The following is a 16,084-nucleotide window of genomic DNA, read 5'->3' on the forward strand; positions in this document are numbered from 1 at the left end:
TAATTCTTAAGAAATTCTTTTTATCAGTGAATTTTAGTACCTCTTTTTCCAGTTAGCCAATTGTGTTTTATAAGGTGTAACTTTCTTCAGTAATTTTGTTCCTCTTTTACCAAGTTGTTAATTCTCTTTTCATAATTTTATATTTTGCTTTTATTACTTTACCTAATTTTTCCTCTACTAACATTTACTGATATTGAAATTCTTTTTAGTTTTTCCAGGAATTCCTATTGAGCCTGTGCTTAATTCACATTTCCCCCCACAGCTTTACCTGCAACTATTTGGACTTCATTACCTTATTCTGAGTTTTGTCTTGATTTTTTCTGTTATTATGGTAACTTTTATGATCAAATTATTTTTGGTTGTTGTGGTTTACCCATTTCCCAACCCTATTTGTTGATTTGGAACTTTATGTTAAAGTTGGGTTCTCTTTCCTGCAATGGATTCTCAAAGGTCAGGTGTTTTGTTACCCTGCTACTTTCAGAGCAAGTTGTGTGGAATTTTCGGGTGACTCCAAGATGAGGTAATCTAGACAGAGGTGAGCTCACTACTCACCTAATCTGAACTCTGGTCCTTACCAGAAAAATTCCCTGCTCCATTGGGATCACAATCAGTGCTGATCCTCAAAGCTCTTGCTTCCTTGAAATCAGAAAATATACTGTTCCAAATTACAGTATATGAATATGATAGAGAACTATTGTTCTATAAGAAATCATGAGCTGATAGACTTTAGAAAGGCCTGGAAAACTTGCATGAACTAATGTTAAGTAAGCAGAACCAGGAGAACATTTTACACATTACCAGTAATATTGTGTGATGATCAACTATGTTGGACCTAACTCCTATCAGCAGTTCATTGATCAAGACAATTCCGAAAGACATGTGATGGCAAATGCGATTTATATCCAAGGAAAAAAATATAGAGTCTAAATATAGACGAAAGTATACTTTTTTCACTTTTTAAAACAAGTCTTATGTGTTTTTCTTTTTCTCATTTTTTTCATTTAACTCTAATTCTTCTTTCACAGCATGCCTAATATGGAAATACGTTAAACATGACTGTGTAGTTATAAACTATTTCAGATTACTCACTGCCACAGGGAGGGGAGGGAGGAAGGAAGAAAAATATGGACCTCAAAATCTTACAAAAAATGAATGTTGAGAACTATATCTTCACATATGATTGAAAGAATAAAATTACATTCAAAAATATATACCATTCATCAGAAAAAAATAACATTCTTCAGGGTCCTTGATCCCTTGTGGCCAAAAGAAATAATACCCCTCAGGGTTTCTGGTCCCTCTTGACCAAAAGAATTCGTCTTGCACTTACTTTATGACCCAGAAGTCACTTCAGGCAATGGACCTACCACGATCCTGAATCCGTGGCTAACAAAGACGTAACTTGTAATTTCTTTCTGACCAGTTGCTGGTTCCCCTTACTTTCTCTGCCTTGGGAGTTCTCTTGGGTGCTTTTGTCATCACCACTTGGTCCCCAAGTTTCATCCCCATGGGCTTCAGGTTAACTTCCATCCCTGTATTACATATCGCTTTTTCTGATCTAAATTGGCTTGGGCTAGAAGAATATCTCCCTCTAACCTTTTGTTTGTTCTTTGTTCTGCCAGTGAATTGAGACACTATCTTAAAATAGTTGGGAAAACTTAGCTGAGTACTTTCTCTACTCTGCCATCTTGGCATTTTTTTTTTTTTAGAGTTTTCAAGGCAATAGGGTTAAGTGGCTTGCCCTAGGTAATTATTAAGTGTCTGAGGCCAGATTTGAACTCAGGTGCTCCTGACTCTAGGGCCAGGTGTTCTATCCACTGTGGCACCTAGCTGCCCCACTGTGCCACCTAGCCGCCCTGCATCTTGGCATTGTTAAGAGATTTAATGAAAGGTTTGGTTGGAAGGGATGTTGCAATTAAGAGTTAATATGAGATTTGAGGATTATTCATGGATTTCCATTATCCATGGTTCTCACTCTCTTCATTAGTACAAATAACAATTATTAATCTAGTTCTGACTGGACAATATGAAGACACAAGAGAGTATCTCTTGGGGCAGCTAGGTGGTGCAGTGGATAGAGCACCATCCCTGGAGTCAGGAGTACCTGAGGTCAAATCTGGCCTCACTTAATAATTACCTAGCTGTGTGGCCTTGGGCAAGCCACTTAACCCCACTGCCTTGCAAAGAATAAAAAAAAAAAAAAAAAAAAGAAGAGATTATCTCTTTAGTTTCTTCATCTTTGTTGATTACTTTAAATAAATGAGAGCCTCAGATTTATAGTTAATGGAATTAAGTAACAACAATCTTGGTTAAAAACAAGGGATTTGTTTTCCATTATTTAGTAATTCTTCCAAATAAATTCCTTAAGATTTAGTTATTAAATTTAATTAATTAAAATTGTCACCTTTTTCTGAGGAAGAATAAGTATTTAAGCTTAAAGGTAAATAAGTTCTGGTCTATAAAATAATATTGTTGAAGACACAATAAAGTCTGCCTTTCATACATGTCTATCCTCATGGACCAAAGAGAAGATGTTTTTCTTGTGACTTTGAATGCCCACATGAAAATTTCATAAAAATAAAAGTACTATTTTACGTGATCTTGTCTATAAGAATATTATATTTCACATGATAGACAAGTATCAGTCTTGCTATAAAAACTCAGCAAATAACATCAAACACTTTCTAATCCTATTATATGTACAAACTCCACATGTAAAGGTTGACCTGAGTTGGCAGAAGAGTCTAGGTAAACACACATCTTGCTTCCCCCAGGTACATAGTATTGAATGGTGGATAAAAAGAGCTTTCTACTCAGATTCCTTCAGTCCCTTGAGTATTTGAACAGTATACCTTTAAAAAGGAAGATTCAAAAATAAAAATTCTCAAGTTATAGCAAATGAATGTTTTATATCTCTATATTCCTAAATGCTATCAGAGCTCATCTTGCAATTCTGTCCACCATACCTAAAGGATTACTCTCATCTCTTTGTTTACAAATTCTAGCTATATTTGGAATCTCTAGATGTTAAACACATTTTTCTCTTTCATTCTTTCATTTTTCTATATAAAATGGAAGACAGTACACCACAGAACTAAATTGTAGTTAGACAACCAACTTTGATACTCACTTTGCAAAATCTTATTTTATATCATTTGATTCGTTCTCTTCAGTAGTTCTGAAGGTTGGTTTTTTTCTTTGTTTGTTTTGCTTTGTTTTTAAAGCAGTTAAATCATAGCACCTCAGATTGGAAATTCACTATATACAACTCCCCTAGAAACTACAGTGATGTCATAATTTTTACACATAATTTCTTTTCATCACTTTTAACCCTCACTGAAAATTAACTTTCTGACAGTCATTTAAAGCATTTTCTCACTAGATTCTTATTTCATCCTGGACTTACAGAAATTTAATATTGCTAAGCAGCTACTTCCAAAGTATATACCTGCTGCAGATTGTCTCTGGTGACCCTGAAGTCAGAGTTCTATATGGTGAAAAGTTAAGTTATACAAAATTAATCCTCAAGAGATCACAAGTATATTTCTGACTCTTTAAATTAAAATATCAGTGTTTGATTACAGGGCAATCTGTAAAATATGGCCTACATTCATAATTATTCTGAATTTGGGTGTTAGTTTTGAATTTGCACATGCTTAATGACTGAGTTAGAGGAAATAACTCTCTAATAAAGACTAGGGGAGGGCAGAGGAAGGAGGGGCAGCACACTCCCAGTCCTTTTCTAAAAAAGGTGGACAGATCTTATTATAATATTCAAATATATACTAATATATTTGTATCAGGAAAAAAAAGAAAATACAGGATATTATTTGCTGAATTAATGCAATTCAATTCAATAGCTCTTTTAAGGGTCTCCCTATGGCAAGGGTCACTGTTCATTGCCCTTAAGATAGTGATTGGGCCTAGACTTGTGATTTCACTGGAAAAGGGTTATCCCTAAAGATAAAATTCTGTCCACGAACATAGATTAGCATGTTCTCTTATACATTAACTTAAACATTTTAACTTATACATTAAGGAGCTGACTGGAGCAGAGATGGCAAACAGTCATCCTGATAACAACATTGCCTACTGTCCCTGAACCAGATTAAAGTATAATTGGTAAATAGTTAGCAAAATAAATAAAAATAAATAATATAAAAATGAATAAAAAACAAAGAAAATTCATAGATAACATTGCATTTTAAAACTAAGTCTGGGCAGCTAGAAGGTCTTATGTACAAATTACTGGCATTCTTTTCAATTTGAGTTTGACACTTCAGGCCTAAAGGACCAAAGGGTAAGTGATTTACTCTGTGTCATATACCTAATAATGTGTCACTGAGGAAAGAAGAGCAAGAAGGCAGAGATAGTACCGACTACCCAGCACCTTACATGGGAAGAGAAAAACTATGGCTCTATGTATGTCCCAAGCAAATGATAAATAAATACTCTTACATTACTTTGATGTTTACTGGTTTCCATGGCGTGCATTACATCAGGTGGTTCCTTCATATGTGAGTAGTCTGATATTCCTTTTGTAGCATCATGTTTCTGTTTGTAGACAACCTTGAAAAAGAATACATTCCTTTCTCTGTTACTTCAAATACTAATCTTTCCAATTTTCATTCATCAAGAACTATAATTATTAGATTACACAATAAATAAAATGTTTTACCATATACTGGTTATCCAACACCATTGGTGGAATTTATTTTAACATCTAACCAAGATAACACATGTAACTTACTGTTACTAGTACCACTGTTTCAACTTCTAATTTTAGCCCTTTAGCTATTATTCAAAATCTTTCTCCTCTATATGAAAGTTCACTAAGATCTACCTCAAAAATCTATTTTAACTCAAATCTCAGACCACATATTGGGGAAATCTATGGGATTTTGGAATCTTTCAGACTATTCCAACACATACTGGATCTATTCTTATGATGCCTAAATAACCAAAATTAGGGGGGTTGGGGGAGATCAAGAAAACCAGCTGTTTTGTATTGTTAAGCAAGGGAACCATGTGGTTTCTGAATTATTCACCCATCTAGAGATTGTTTTGATATTGTTACAGTTATGACAGCATCTAATTCTACATAGTAAGTCAAGATCAGAAAACTGTATCACCTCAAGAAATTTTTTAAGACAATTTAATCATCTCCAAGTTTCCATATTTCTACAGAAACACTAGAATATTTTAAAGATTTTTTGTCTAAAAATTTTGGGTCAGTGAGTCAATATCCAAGTTTATTATGAATAGAGAAATATAGATGATATGGGCAATTGAAGTTGGACCTTGAAGTCTGACATAACCTTATTCTCAGTTCCCCAATTAACCATCTAAAACTGTAAGTTAAAATCTGGTTGCCAATCAAGACTGGAAAAGTGAATTTCCACACTGGGACTTCCCTAATCTGATGAAATCACCATTAAATCAGATAATATTCTCCATTACTAAATTGTTTGGCTGTTGATTCCTATTATGTAATTAAACCTAAATATTTTAGCAAAACGGAATTAATTGTGCTGATATAAAAATGTGAGTAATAGAATTGCAGATGGCAATCAGTAACTGCTAATACTTAGCATTTTACAAATAGTTTTCTACTTTCATTTGACATTCTACATTTCTATATTTATTAAAGTCATTCTAATATCTTACCATTTCAACATTCTCTGTTATACAAATACTATGTGATGAATATCACGTGGTACTGTGAAATATTATAATATAATGCATTACTTGCAATAAGAGATGAGGCTGGGATGAGAAAATAAGAGATAGAGAACATACATTTTCAATAAATTTGTACTACAGGACATAATTATGAAAGAAAATAGAAAATAATGGAATATGAGATAATCATTTTCCTTGAGATAAAAAATTCCTTTCCAGAACAAAACCTGTGATCAAATGAACCATGATCTTATAATTATGATTAAAGCAACAAATAATCATAGTAGAAGGAATCTCAATATCAGAAATGCACTCTTTAGGAAAGGAAGCATGAAAAACCAGGATCAGGGAAGACAGAAGGGTAGATTAAAGTATCCAATTCCAAAATAAAATATCCAATATTAAAGAAAAATTTGAGAGGTCAAAAATTGAAGTTGACATAATCAATGGCAACATACTCTGTCATAAAATGTCCCATAGTGTAGCATGTCAGACAGGATCAGTGTGATAGTGCCTAAGAATAAGAATCCAATGGAACACCCATTAGGCGGGCTATTTAGCAGGCGTGACTTGAATGAATATCCAGCATAGGACACTGAATCAACTAGAACATAGGAGAACTAAGAGAGGTATGTCACAAGAACCTAAAGAGGAGAGAGAATCTAGAATTTGGAGGGTCAACAGTGGCAAAGGCAGCAGGGAGGTCAAAAAGTTTACAAATAGGAAAAGGGTATATTAGATCTGACAATTAAGAAATCGTCAGAACTTTGGGGAGAAGAGTTGAAGTAACCAATTGCTGGAACTATATTCAAAGGCTTTCCAGAGTAAAAAAAACTTACTGGAACTTATGCCAAATTGGCACTGGGATTCAAGAACCAAGGTTCACTTCCATGCTGCCATGAAACACTGGAAGACTTTGACAGACTACTGAGGTAAACACATCATATGTTGAACACTGCATGGCATTCTTTATTTGGGACAAAGTTCCAGAAAAAGTCATATAAGATATTTAGACTAACAGCATAAGAACGATAAAGATCCACAGATGAGATAAATTCATACGACTTGAGTGATATATGATACTTCTTCCATATGTTGGATCTAAAGTTTCTTCTTCTTATTGTTCTCATTATTCCTTATCTGTTGTTTGTTATATTTTTATTTATGTCTACAAGTCAAAGAAAAATGAAGAAACGATTGCTAGCTGTACAGTCAAGCTGGTTAAGTCAGGAATCTAAATATATCTTGGATCAATTTACACTGCCCAGACCTATCAAGAAACTCCTCAAAGTTAATAAATATTTGTTGTATTTTTACACTGAACTTTGAACTTCACTTTGGCAAGATATTAGCAAAATTTGTAATTCCAAGACTTCAAAATGGAAAGGAAATGGAATGCCATTTTTGAGTTGAGGTCAAAGATAAAATTTCATTTATACAAAGAACCTATCATACATATAAATATATGTATTGATATATAATATATTATATACACATATGTATGTATTATGTGAATATTGGGATATATATTTATATTTATGTTTCATTAGTAAATATTAAACTGTGTGTCTCTAGAGAGAGAGAGAAAGAGAGTTGGTACTTAATAAATATTTGCTGGATCCAGAAAAACATTGTGTACCATAATAGAAACATAAGGTTGATGATCAATCTTAATGGACTTGTTCATTCCATCAGTGCAACAATCAGGGACAATTCTGGGCTATCTGCGATAGAGAATACCATCTGTATCCAGAGAAAGAATTGTGGAGTTTGAACAAAGACCAAAGACTATTGCCCCTAATTAAAAAAAAAAAGGTATCTTATTATGAAATTTTGCTATCTCTTATATTTTATCTTTTTTTCCTTAAGGATGTGATTTCTCTCTCAATACATTCAATTTAGTCAGTGTATAGCATGGAAACAACTTAAAGACCAGCAGACTGCCTTCTATGGGGGGTTGGGGGAGGGAAGCAAGATTAGGGAAAAAATATAAAATTCAAAAATTACTTACCATTTTAATATAATGCTAATTAGAAATATTGAGGAGGATGAATTGCTAGAATTGAAATCAAAAAGACCTGGGTTTAAATTCCACCTCTAATACTTACTACCTATAAACCTGGACAAATCCCTCAATCTTTATGTGCCACAAGGTACTAAGAACTTATTCACTGCCTAACAGAATGATTGAAATCTGCATTGATGGACTCACATTGAGAATTTCATATATTAGCAAAATTTCAAAACCGAGAATATACATGCTTTAATCTTAAATGACTTCACTGTAGGCTGCCATAGTGTCTATTCCCTCTTCGCTCTTTGTAGCAATCCATGATGGTTTTTTTGAAAGAGTCTTTAACCTCTAGTTTGTATGCCTTTGTTTGGTCTCTAGATACTCAATCCCACCACTGGTAGGAGGTCATATTTTTCAGTTTATTGCTCCTTCCTTCCTTCCTTTCTTCTTTCCTTTTTTTCTTTGTCTCTGTAACAGGAAAGGTTATGGATTACACAGACTTTTTGATCAATTTGGATCTGACCCCACAATGTCACGCTCACTCTGTCTTGCCTTTATTTTTTTTTTTTTTTTGATAAGCAATGGGGTTAAGTGGCTTGCCCAAGGCCACAAAGCTAGGTAATTATTAGTGTCTGAGGTCAAATTTGAACTCAGGTCCTCCTGACTCCAGGGATGGTGCTCTATCCACTGCACCACCTAGCCACCCCTCTGTCTTGTCTTTAAATGAGATTTAATGCTAATATACTTAAAACCCAAGATAATATACTTATAACCCATAAGAGATACAGAAAAGAAGAGATACCTAATCTTAGGAGGCTCCAAAACCTGAATATCAGGCTGAGGAAGTCCCATGTGATATCAGAGGGAAAGTCCCTTCAGCAGAACACACTCTCCAAAAGGGAAAGATTCCAAAATCCCCTTTCCCAAGTAATATCTTTATAGTGCTTACACAAAAGTGGCACAGGTTCAAGGTTTTCATGACTGAACTTAGTGAACAATGGGCTCTCTTTTTTAATTTTTTTTTCAGAACCCAAGATTTTTTTTTATTATTTTTTAATTTATTTTTTTCTCATTTTGTACAAATGGTTTTCTTTACATTAATAAAATATACTTGTTTACAAGTAAACAAAATACCCCTCCCCCCATGAATATAGATAGACTTGCTTGGGCAAAAAAGTAAAGGGGGAGAAAAAAATTAAAATTAAAAGAAATAATAGTAATAATTGTAGCTATGGCCAGGTGGTGCAATGGACAAAGCACCAGCCCTGGAGCCACAAGCACCTGAGTCCATATCCAGCCTCGTAAATAATCACCCAGCCATGTGACATGCAAGCCACCCGATCCCCACTGCACTGCAAAAACCAAAAAGAAGAAAAAAAAAGACCCAAAATAAAATAAAATAGTAATAATAGTAGGGGTGGCTGGGTGGCAGACAGAGCATTGGCCCTTGAGCTAGGAGCACCTGGGCTGGAATCTGGCCCCAGACACCCAATGATCACCCTGCTACGTGGCCCCAGGCAGGCCACCCAGCCCACTTGCCCTGCACCCCCCCCCCCCCAAATAATAACAAAAAATGTGTTTCAGTCTTTGTTCCAACACCATCAACTCTGTCATGAGTGGATCACATTCTTTGTGATAAGTCCATCACAAAAGTTACTTTCATATTTTTCCAACGTTGCCATTGTTGATCGTAACTCCCTCCTTTCTTATTTCTCCACTACCATGTACTATATTTTCTCTCTCCTTTCACTCTGACTCTGCTGTAGGGTCGCTGAGTGGCACAGCAGACAGATCCCTGGTCCTGGGGCCAAGAAGCCCTGAGCCCCCATACCACCCCTTAGGCCCAGAATCCACCTGGCCCTACAGTCCTGGGCAGGCCTTCCAATCCCAGCCCCTTGCAAGAAGTAAAAAAGAAAATGTGTTATATCTGACCACTCTCCCCCCATGGTCCATGCTCTCCTCCTTTATTCACATCCCCACCCCTTCCCCCTGCTCCCCCGCTCCTTCTTACTCCAGATGTCTATACCCCATTGAGTATATTTGCTGTTTCCTCTCCTAGCCATCTCTGATGAGAGCAAAGTTTCCCTCATCCCCCTTGCCTCCCCCCTTCCATATCATTGCAATAGCTCCTTGTAATAAAAAAAATCTTATGTGAAATATCTTGGACTATTCCCCCTCTCCTTTTTCTTTCTCCCATTCCATTTCCCTTTTTTTCTATTGACTCCATTTTTACACCATATTTTATCTTCGAATTCAGCTTTCTTCTGTGCTTCAACTATAAAAGCTCCCTCTACCTGCTCTATTAACTGAGAAGGTTCATATGAGTATTATCAGTGTCATTTTTCTATGCAGGAATACATGCAGTTCATCCTCATTAAGTCCCTCATATTTCCCCCCTCTCCTCCAATCTCCATGCTTCACCTGAGTCCTGTATCTGAAGATCAAACCTTCTGTTCAGCTCTGGCCATTCCAAAAGGAACCTTTGAAATTCCCCTGGTCCATTGAAAGTCCATCTTTTTCCCTGGAAGAGGACATTCAGCCTTGCTGGGTAGTTCATTCTTGGCTGCATTCTAAGCTCTTCTGCCTTCCGGTATATTGTATTCCAAGCCCTACGAGCTTCCAATGTAGCTGCTGCTAAGTCCTGTGAGATCCTCATTGCAGCTCCACGATATTTGAACTGTGTCCTTCTGGCTGCTTCTAATATTTTCTCTTTGACTTGGGAGTTCTGGAACTTGGCTATAATATTCCTGGGGGTTGGTTTTTTGGGATCTCTTTCTCGGGGGGATCGGTGGATTCTCTCCATTTCTATTTTGCCCTCTGCTTCTAGAATATCAGGGCAATTTTCCTGTAGTAATTCTTTGAAAATGATGTCAAGGCTCTTTTCCTGATCATGACTTTCAGGTATTCCAATAATTTTCAAATTATCTTTCCTAATTCTGTTTTCCATATCAGTTGTTTTTTAAATGAGATATTTCACATTTTCTTCTAATTTTTCATTTTTTTGGTTTTGAAGTATTGATTCCTGATTTATGGTAAATTCATCAATCTCCCTGAATTCTATTCTTTGTCTGAAGGATTTATTCTCCTCAGAGAGTTTTCTTATCTCTTTTTCCATCTGGCCAATTTTGCTTTTTAGAACATTCTTCTCAATAATTTTTTGAACTGTTTTATCCATTTGACCTAAGCTGTTTTTAGCATGCTATTTTCTTCAGCATTTTTTTGAATTTCCTTGACTAAGCTGCTGACTTCATTTTCATGTTTTTCCTGCATCTCTCTCCTTTCTTTTCCCAGTTTTTCTTCTAACTCCCTCATTTGATTTTCAAAGTCTTTTTTGAGCTCTATCATAGCCTGAGCCCAATTTCTGTTTTTCTTGGAGTCTTTAGATGCAGGAGCTTGTGCTTCCTCATCTTCAGACTGAGTATTTTGATCCTTCTTGGGCTCATTTGCAAAATATTTCTCAATGGTCTTCCTCTTGTTTCTTTGTTTGTTCATTTTCCCAGCCTAAGCCTATTTTTGGGGGTGCTTCCTGAGCTTTTGGGACACTCCCACAAGGGTCTCAGTGTGTGAGGTTCTGTCCTCCCTCCTGGTCTGTGAATGACCATAAGCGCCCCCCTCTACCACAGGGCTGAGGTGGGGGTGCCCTGCTGTTCTATGGGGGGGGCCTAGACTGTGATCAGGATCTGAATGTGGTCAGAGCCCCAGAGTCCTGTTCCAGGGGCAGAGGACAGAGCTGGGCAGTCTCTCTTCACTCCCCTCCCTCAGCTCAATGGGCTCATGCCCTGGGGGCTCCTGCTTACAGGCTCCGCCTGCTTCTGTTTCCCAGTCTAGTCTGCCAAAAGACCATGGTGCTGGCTGTGTGCCCTGAGGGCTGGGCTCCACGTGCTCACTCTGGCAGAGGTCCCCTGCTGTTTCCCCACTTTGTGCCAGTGCTCCCCGGGGGTGCAGCTCAGGAAACTCCCCCCTGCTGTGAGCTGAGGTTCCCAGCACCCTGGGGCAGCCTCCCGGAGGCTGAAGTTCTTTGGCTCTGGCGGGCCACCCCTCTGGCGGACAGCCCCTCTGCCCCAGGGAGCAGAGCCTTTCTGCTCTTTTCCAGGTTACCTTGAGTAGGAGAACTGCCTCACTGGGTCCCTTTGTGGGTTCTGTCTCTCGAAAGTTTAGTTAGAGTCCTTAGTTTATGAGTTTTTATCAGAGAGCTCCTAAGACTTGATCCCTTCATGTCCCCATCTTGGCTCCACCCCCCACAATGGGCTCTCTTGACCGAGCTCAGAGAACCATGAGTTTTAGTCAAAACACCTTCAGATCACAGGCTAAGATATTTCACACAAAAGAGTCAAGAAAAAGTTTTTGCAATAGAGGGGAATGAGGAAAGGTGAGGGGGAAGGAGTGAGCCTTCATTCTCATCAGAAATGGCTGAGAGAGGAAATAACATACACACTTAATAGGGTATTGAAATCTATCTTATCCTAGAGAAAAATGGGAGGAAAGGAGGAAAGGGATGGGATAAGGGGAAACCGGGAGGGGGTGGGAAGGGGGGAGTAGGTGTTAGAAGAGAGGGAATATTGTGGGAGAGGGTACTCAGATACAATACATTTCTGAAAAGAGACAGGGTGAAAGGAGAGAGAATAGAATAAATGAGAGGTGGAAGGAATAGAGTAGAAGGAAATACAGCTAATAATGACAACTGAAGGAAAAATATTGAAGCAACTTCTCTGATGGACTGAATGATGAAGGAGCAACTCATCCTAAAGACAGAGCTGTTGGAATCTGAACACAGACTGAAGTACACTTTTTCTCTCCCTCACTATTCTGGCGGTTATGGTTACTCTCACAAGAAGATTATTGTAATAATATAAAAATAAATAAGCCAAAACAACTTCAGATCATGAATACAATCCACTTTCTCCAGATGCCTTGTGGAAAACACCAGGGATGGACCAAGACACCAGGTGTGGACTCCAAAACCTGCTCACTAGGAAAGGGCCCCAGAACTTGCTTTGATCAACACGCTTTGGTTCGGTGTGGTCAAGAAGTTCCTTCTCTTTGGACTCTTAAGGCCCATAGGGAAGATCTCACTTTAACCCTTCACCCTTCAGTCTGGCTCTTGGAAAACTTTTCTTTTGTAGACAACTATTTCTAGTAGAATACCTAGTAGAACAATATCAACAACTGCTTTGGTAACTAATAAAGCCAATTTTCACCCCCCATAACATTCCTAACCAAATATAGTACATGGCTAAACCATGAAGAAAAATGCAAAGCTATTGCTCACCCTTCATTTCTTTGAGACACTATTTCCTTACCTGAATGTTTACTATTTAAAGAACTTGCAAAATATTCTTTGTTGTTTTTGTTCTATTTTTACTAGAATAGCATAATATATTAAGAGTAAGAAGATTAAGTTTTTAGTTCTAGCGCTGTCTCTAACCTCTCTGGACTTGAGTTTCCTTGTCAGTAAAATACTGGAGTTTGACCAAATGATTTTAGACTTCAAACTTTCTGACTTCATTCCATAATCTAAATTCTGAAATTTTTCTCATGTACTTGAAAAGTATATGTTACTGTGGTCTCAATCCATAAAGGAGTATTGATTTGGCTAAAATGAATGAAAAACATTCTGTTTTAATTTTCTCAGCTTTGTAGAGGACCGTAGAGACTGAGTAACCATTGCTCTTACACACTGTGGTTTTATATATATATACATATATATATATATATATGTATATATATATGTATGCATGTATTGCAGGATTTTTGCTACATAAATCTCAAATTCAGTTCTTAGTCCTCAGCTCTAATCTTCCAACTCAAACTAAGCAGACATAGGCTAAGTCTACATGAGGGAACTGGATGAAACTGTAATAGCCATTCAAGAATGGCAGCCATTCTAAAGCAATTAGAACTTTTTCAAGAGAGCAGACACTCAAGGTTTAGTTTTCAACCAAAGCAGTGGGAAATACAAGATTTGCCCCATAAAAATAGGAAAAGATGATTTCCCTAATCACAACCATAAGACCTATTTTCATCTGATTATCCCAAGAGAAAAGTCAAAATTTTTTATCATATAAGATGATTAAATTCTGAGTGAAAAAAAGATTCTGAGGTTTATGACATTTTTATGATGTCAATACAGAAAATGTAATTTCTAGAACACTTACACACATTTCAGTTTGCCATTGTATAAATAACCAACATAAGGCTTACACTGTGGGCCTATAAGAATGAAAAGCTCTTCTTTTTCTTGTTAAGGTCTATGAGTTTTCTTGGAAAATTATTATAGCATGTAACTTAAAAGAATTAATTCTGAGCAATTATAAACTAATAAAACACATGAAAGTGGAAATTATAAAAATTTTTAAAAAGGGGTACAACAAGATTAATAAAGAGAATGAAAATGGATTTAATAGAAGATAAAAGAGTTAGCACATGTTTGAAAAGCACTTAAATCTTAAAGCTCTATATAAATGTGTGCTATTTTTGAACATAATCTATGATTTTATTGATAGAAGTAACATCCAGATGAAGAAACCCACTCTCCCAAGGCAATTCAATACTCTTAGATAAAAATTATAAGAATGTCAATAAGTTAAGAGACTTTCTCAATATCATTAGCCAGATGTATCAGAGGAGAGACTTAAATAGAATTCTTCCAGGCTCTCATGCCATAATGACTAGAATATATTATTGTGATTTGTAATAGAAAATAAAAGGATAAAAATTTCAGGAGGGAAAAATATTTTATCTAGAGACTAGAGATAGAAAAAATAGACTTACTTTGTCATGATGAAATGAAGAGCTATCTGGCATTTTCTCTACTAGCCTAGAGATAAGAGAGAGACAGAGACAGAAATAGAGAAACAGAGACAGAGAAAGACAAACAGAGATTGAGAGAGACAGAGAGAGAAAGAGCTCTTAGAAAAATTCTCCCTATTAAGCAGTTCAAACATGATTTGTAGCCAAACTAAGGAATCTATATTTGTTTTTTTTTTTAATTACTATGTGGGGTGGCTAGGTGGCACAGTGGATAGAGCACCGGCCCTGGAGTCAGGAGTACCTGAGTTAAAATCCAAGCTCAGACACTTAATAATTGTCGAGCTGTGTGGCCTTGGGCAAGCCACTTAACCCCATTGCCTTGTAAAATCCTAAAAAAAAAAAAACAAAAACAAAAACCTAAAAAATAAAAAATAATTACTATATTAGGGGGCCACTAGGTGACACAGTGGATAGGGCACCGGCCCTGGAGTCAGGAGTACCTGAGTTCAAATCCAAGCTCAGACACTTAATAATTACCCAGCTGTGTGGCCTTGGGCAAGCCACTTAACCCCATTTGCCTTACAAAAACCTAAAAAGAATTACTATGTTAGATGATGATTTCAATTATCATTTTCATTATTTTACAATTATTTTAAAGAGTACAATTCATGATTTTAGTGGATGCATGAAATCTGATTAATCAAACTTACTATATGTAAAAGGCACAGTTTAAAAGAAGCTATATAATTTTTTACATGTATGATTTATAATCATCACATCACAAATTTTCAGAAGAGAGAGGGCCTCGGGGTAGCTAGTTGGTGCAGCGGATAGAGCCCTGGAGTCAGGAGGACCTGAGTTCAAATCCAACCTCAGACACTTAATACTTGCTTAGCTGTGTGGCCTTGAGCAAGCCACTTAACCCCATTGCCTTGCAAAAAAATAAAAAAGAAGAGAAGAAGAAGAGAGGGCCTCAAAGGCCACTGAGTTCAATCCAGACCTCCTCCCTCAAAATTCCCACAACAGGCCCAATAAATTGATATCCAGTATTTGAACTAAATCTTTGTGGGAGTTTTCTGGCTTATGACTTTGTGCTTCAGGTGTTAGCTATCTGGCCTAGCTCAGGGTAATCTACAGTTTGCTAAGCATTAATTTTATGTCTTCATCCAACTCATTAATAAAAATGTTAATTATTTGTTTTGCATATGCTCCTGAGTACAGCTTCACATTAAAGATAACTAAAATATTCATCTGTTTGTGCTCAAAGTAATCATTTTAAACACTTTGAAAGAAGTTAAGTATAATAATACTGGCATGGAGCAAGAGAGAACCAGGTTTTATAATACATAAAAATTTAATGATATACTTACTAAAGAAGTCAAGAATTATATCATTATTTGTGGTAATATGAAATAATATTTATAAAAAGCACATGGTATTTATGAATGTCTATATGCTTACTATCTTTCTTTTTGTAAAACTATACATATATATTCACATATTCACATATTTACATATATATATGAAGAATTTTCTATAACAAAACATTAACTTGACTTTCTTTCCTACATCAACATTATTTTATGGGATAAACTAAGTTGTTTGGGAGGAGTATATTTTTTTTAACTTTACCACTCA

General features: G+C 36.3%; 1 protein-coding gene across 10 annotated transcripts in view; it reads right to left on the reverse strand.

The window, feature by feature from the left end:
* The window catches only part of NEBL (nebulette), a 456,697-nt gene that overhangs the window by 113,871 nt on the left and 326,742 nt on the right, over positions 1-16,084 (reverse strand). For 6 of the 10 annotated variants that reach the window (XM_074192957.1, XM_074192956.1, XM_074192960.1 and 3 more), the window contains one exon: positions 4,459-4,569. The exons of 3 other annotated variants lie outside the window; for them this stretch is intronic. In XM_074192957.1, coding sequence (XP_074049058.1) covers positions 4,459-4,569 — 111 coding nt within the window. Of the gene's footprint in view, positions 1-4,458; positions 4,570-14,467; positions 14,514-16,084 lie in introns of all 10 variants that reach the window. One more of the 10 variants, XM_074192959.1, reaches the window with a different exon arrangement.

This window comes from Macrotis lagotis, chromosome 7, assembly GCF_037893015.1.
Source record: "Macrotis lagotis isolate mMagLag1 chromosome 7, bilby.v1.9.chrom.fasta, whole genome shotgun sequence".
In the NCBI taxonomy this organism is placed as follows: Eukaryota; Metazoa; Chordata; class Mammalia; order Peramelemorphia; family Peramelidae; genus Macrotis; species Macrotis lagotis.